General features: G+C 45.4%; 1 protein-coding gene across 1 annotated transcript in view; it reads left to right on the top strand.

Annotated features, from left to right (window-relative positions):
- Positions 1 to 1,490: 1,490 nt before the first annotated feature.
- Positions 1,491 to 4,886, top strand: part of ZDHHC1 (zDHHC palmitoyltransferase 1) — a gene marked incomplete at its 3' end in the record, with an annotated part of 11,631 nt that continues 8,235 nt past the window's right edge. Inside the window, exons 1-3 of the mRNA XM_029085465.1 lie at positions 1,491 to 1,709; positions 3,031 to 3,206; positions 3,816 to 3,917. Coding sequence (XP_028941298.1) covers positions 1,491 to 1,709; positions 3,031 to 3,206; positions 3,816 to 3,917 — 497 coding nt within the window. The remainder of the gene's footprint in view (positions 1,710 to 3,030; positions 3,207 to 3,815; positions 3,918 to 4,886) is intronic.

Below are 4,886 nucleotides of genomic sequence, written 5' to 3'. Positions count from 1 at the left end.
GAAAGGAGAAACTTGGGATTTTCTTCAAATAATTGGAGTGGTTTTTGTAACAAGTAGCTCAAAGTGATGCTCAAGCAAGTTTTCAGCAACCTAATGAGAAAAGTATCACGTGATTAGTAGCCATTTCTCATCATTGATGAGCCAGTTGCCATGTAGCGATTTAAACTATGAAATCAGGCAGATTCTGCTAATTTCCTCAAAGACTGAAGTTAGGAAATTTATTTTCCAGCCTGCTTGTTGATAAGACTGTGCTGATGAGCATAAATTACTTTCTTTTGTCTTCTTACCCACTAGTTCTCTATCAGATGACCCCAAAAGACATTTCCAGCCCCTTGCCTAGGACTGAGGCGGGACTGTTGGTGTACCAAGATCTGAATTGTTCTGCTCGCTCTTTCAGCTTGCTGTCTTCCAGCCCTTCAGCATCTTTTTGGTACTGGAACCATTATCAAAAATACCTCAAGTGAGCTAGAGGCCTCCTCCTTTCCTTTCAGCATGCTTGTGTGCGAGTTAATCAGGCTAATTGAAATTGCTCATCCCAAATAGATGTTAATTTAACATCCTCTTTAGTTACTAAGGAGCAGTGAGCATGGTGCAGAGGTACCTTGAGTCAGCTCAGGTCCAGCAGAGCTTCTTTGTGCCGGTTTTACAATGCTGTACTCACCACTATCTGTGGTACCCGAGCTTCCGTGAAGCAGAGCATCCCCTCTCTGTTGTTAAAAGCTCATCCTGGCTCCGCAGCAAGCGAAAAGCAACAACTAATGATCCAACACCAACTGAACGAAGGAGAATTGCTTCTGAGCTTGTAGCTGCTGTGCAAACAGGGATCATAAACATCAAGAGCTTTCCAGGTTGTGATCAGTAACTCATCTTGACAGTTGAATCTTGCTTTCTCCTGCCAGGAGTCCAGACATTGCAGGACAGCTGAATGATCGAGCTGCTTCCTGCATGGATGTCCTGCATACGTAACTTTCTGTTTTGTTCTTCTAGCAACAGTCTGCTTTATACTTGTATTGTGGAGCAACTCCTGCTTCCTTTCCTCTTTTTGTCATTAAATTATCAGTTCACTTTTTCAGCTTCTGGTCTTTCCACTTTGTTGCTGACAAAGGAGTCTCTGTTTTTTCTTGGATGCTGTGTAGTGCTAAATTGCAGTTCCAGACCACGTGCACCAGTGGGGCCACTCGCTCTTGCTACACTTCTCTGTGCTAGCTGGAAGGAAAACGTGTCTGAGAGAGGTGAAAGCATTGGTTCTGCTGTCATCCCCGACAGCATTCTGACAGGAACACGTCCCCGGGCCACAGCAAATACTCTGTCGCCAAACTGCCACCAAAGTAACCACTTTGCACATTTTACTCAATTTAAGTCTTTCCTCAGATGTGTCTTTTTAGTCTCTCCAGCTTTCTGTCCACCTTGGAGCATATCTTCAGGAGCAGCGCTCAGTCACAGTATTTTTGTATCACGTATTTTTTCTTTTCTGTATTTGATTTCTATAGATGAATATCTGCAACAAACCTCCTAACAAGGTAGCTCCAGAGAATTTGGATGAAGCTGTTGCTGAGGTGCCGGTCCAACGTGCTCGAAGGAATGGCTGGAGCTGGCCTCTGCACCTTTTCCAGGTTACTGCCTGGCTGCTCTACCTTTTCTTTGCGCTGGTTGGCTTTGGAATCCTGGTTCCTCTCCTGCCCCGCCACTGGCTGGCCGCTGGCTATATCGTATCCTTTGGTCAAGAGGAGAACATGGACTGTGATCAACTGTCAGTGGGATTTTTTAAAATTAGCTTTTAGGTGGCATAGAAAGCAACTGACCCAGAGTCTTTTTCTGAACTATAACCTTAATCTTCTCCTGTCTATAAAAAAACCACTTATTTTGCAATCCTCTCTGCCCTTTCACTTTAGGAGGGTCACTAATGTTCTGCTTGTCTCCTTCATCCCTCTCTGCTAAGGTGACTGTCTTTATCTCCAAGGCTCTTCTGCTGTCTTCTTCTGCCTGTGTGTTTCCTTTGCCTTGTATGATTCTTCTATGAGTGTGCTGCAGGGTTTGAGGGAAGTCGTGTTGAAAAAGCCCCTCCTGACCCAGCCTCGCCTTGATGGGCAGCCACACCTCCCTGTGCTGACTGACTGAGTCCTGAAAGGCAGCTCTGTGTGTTTATGGCTATTATACGGTGTGGGTGCTTGTGATAGCTGGCAGTGGATCTTAGAATCATAGAATCATAGAATCATAGATTCATAGAATCATAGAATCATAGAATCATGGAATGGTGTGGGTTGGAGGGGCCATTTCAAGCTCATCCAGTCCAACCCCCTGCAGTGACAGGGACATCTTCAACCAGGTCAGGTCACTCAGAGCCCCATCCAACCTGACCTGGAATGTTTCCAGGGATGGGGCTTCTCCCACCTCTCTGGGTGACCCGGGCCAGGGTTTCACCACCCTTACTACTACATTGAGAAGTTAGAATCCAAGCAGATAATATTTCAAGAAACAATGACAAGTCCTAGATACTGTCTGTAAATTGTGTAGGAGCCTGCTTTAGAGGGGTGGTCCCCTTGCTTGGGATTCTGAGTAAGGAAGAGGAAAGCAAGGTGATCAGTACAAGTTCCTTGATATGATTTTTTTTCTCTTTTTTGGAAGTTTAGTCTTGTGAAGGGGTGTGTGCACAGCTTTAACTGACTGTTCCTTTCCAAGGAGTCTGTATGGACTGAGAAACATGGACCTACGCTAGCAGTCTGCACGTGGGGCCAGATTCTGGTGAGTAAAGGTAATTTTTAAAAACTCCTGTGCTAGGAAGGACATTTCTGTGAGGCAGAGTAGTACATAATAAGGAGGGTTGTTCCTGTAGATTTAGATATCTTTTTCCAGAGGATATTAATTACAGTGCAAGCATTTCCGTTAATAAAGCTCATTAATATGCTGCAATCAGTTATATAGTAATTTCTAATTCTATGTCATATATTTCCCATCTGTGTGGGCTTTGTGTATTAAAGATAAAAATATAAGCATTAAATCACTCATACAATCCTTAACTGTGTACTTCAGTGTCCGGGGGTGTGTTTTATCTACCATTTAGTTGTTCATCTTAGTGCAGTCTCCATTGATCCTGCGGATGCAAATGTGAGAGAAAAAAACTATCTAGGGCCTCTGGCCAACTTCAGTCGTAATCAACACGCACATGTCATTGAAAACCATCATTGCCATGTCTGTGATGTAGATGTGTAAGTATCTTCTCTTTTCCTTCTACTACTCTCTCCTCTTCACCATTGCACGTCACCGTCAGTCTCTAATGTTAGACTGCGCAGTGGAAACGGAGCCCTGAAGCTCCATAGCACGAGTTCAGCCTTGTCCTGTGGCAGAGTTCTGTTGGCTGGGAGGGTGCCTGCTGTCTAACGTGTGCTTGGTTCCATGTTTTATTTAATTGCTCACGCGTTGTGTGGAGAGGACTCTGCTGTTCTGTGTTACCCAGATGTTGGTGTTTGACCTAACAACGTGTAGCTCGTGCGTGTGTGCTTGTATCCAGCTAGATGCTGACACGGCAGCAGGAAACACTCAGAGGGCAGACACTAAGATCAAACTTTGTACAACTGCTGAAGGGTTTCAACTAAGAAATCGGTGACCTCCAAATTAGGAATCACGAATTTCGCAGTGTGTGGGATCCACCGGTGGCCGATATGGCTGATGAGTTTGGGTGTTGAAGTGTTCCTGATGCAGAAGGTTTTCTCACAGTTACCAAGATCTCTGCTGCTTTATCCCCCTGTATTTGTGTCATCGGGAAGTCACGGTAATGAGCTGGTGCTGCCATGCTAATGCCACCCTTTCTTTGGCAGGAGTGCCAAGTCAAAGCACTGTGGAACTTGCAACAAATGTGTGTGTGGCTTTGATCACCACTGCAAATGGTTCAACAACTGTGTGGGAGAGAGGAATTACTGGTAAGAGCCTGGCATTGTGGCAGGAGCACAACAGTGCATCAGTAACGTCGCCCCTTCTCTTCCCAAGCTTCTCCTGCGTCTCAGCCCAGTCTGTGCTCAGCTACATAGAACCATTTTTCTTTCAGAATCCGGCTGAATAAAATCAGTCATGAGAAAACTAGATGGAAAATGCAAGCGTGGTTATGACATTTAAATAACCAGGGATAAAACTCCTACACTTAGAATTTTGTAGCTGGGTGTCTATGAGTAAAAACAGAGAACATATAATCTCATTATTTGGTATTAGGAAAAGCTTATGGGATGTTAGCTGAGTGTCCTTAATGCTTCTGAGACCTGGAATGGGAATAGAATCTCCTGGTTGGAAAAGAGCTCTGAGATCATCGGGTTCAACCATACCTGTCCACTACTGAACCATATATAGAACCACGATCGTGCTATTCCCATCTCTGAAACGTCCTGCATCCAGGTTGCACACCACCAGACTTGCCAGCTGGCAGGAGTTACTGCAGCCTAAAGGCACCTCTCGTCCGTGCCGGGTTTAAGATAAAGAATAAAGAGATTATCACTGATTATTGCTTCTCGGTTTACTTTCCTTCACTGGAACCACAGGGAAAGCCAAGAGTTGTTAGTGCTCGGTGCCATGTTGCACTGCCTTGAGACACTTTGCAGGGAGCTCTTTGTCTGTCCCAGATACTCTTGACTGGTTGCTCCTAAGGGTCACAGTTTAATCCCTCAGGGTAACAAATCAGAACTAAGACTGTTAATTGGTATCTATTGTAAGTGTAAGAGAGCACTTATGGACCTGTTAGAACGAGTGCAGAGGAGGCCACGAGGATGATGCGAGGGCTGGAGCAGCTCTGCTGTGAGGACAGGCTGAGAGAGTTGGGGCTGTTCAGCCTGGAGAAGAGAAGGCTCCGGGGAGACCTTCTAGTGGCCTCCCAGTACCTGAAGGGGCTCCAGGAAGGCTGG

The sequence above is a fragment of the Antrostomus carolinensis genome, unplaced genomic scaffold (genome assembly GCF_000700745.2).
Source record: "Antrostomus carolinensis isolate BGI_N321 unplaced genomic scaffold, ASM70074v2 scaffold35186, whole genome shotgun sequence".
Taxonomy (NCBI): Eukaryota; Metazoa; Chordata; class Aves; order Caprimulgiformes; family Caprimulgidae; genus Antrostomus; species Antrostomus carolinensis.
This window is presented reverse-complemented; position numbering and strand designations above follow the sequence as displayed.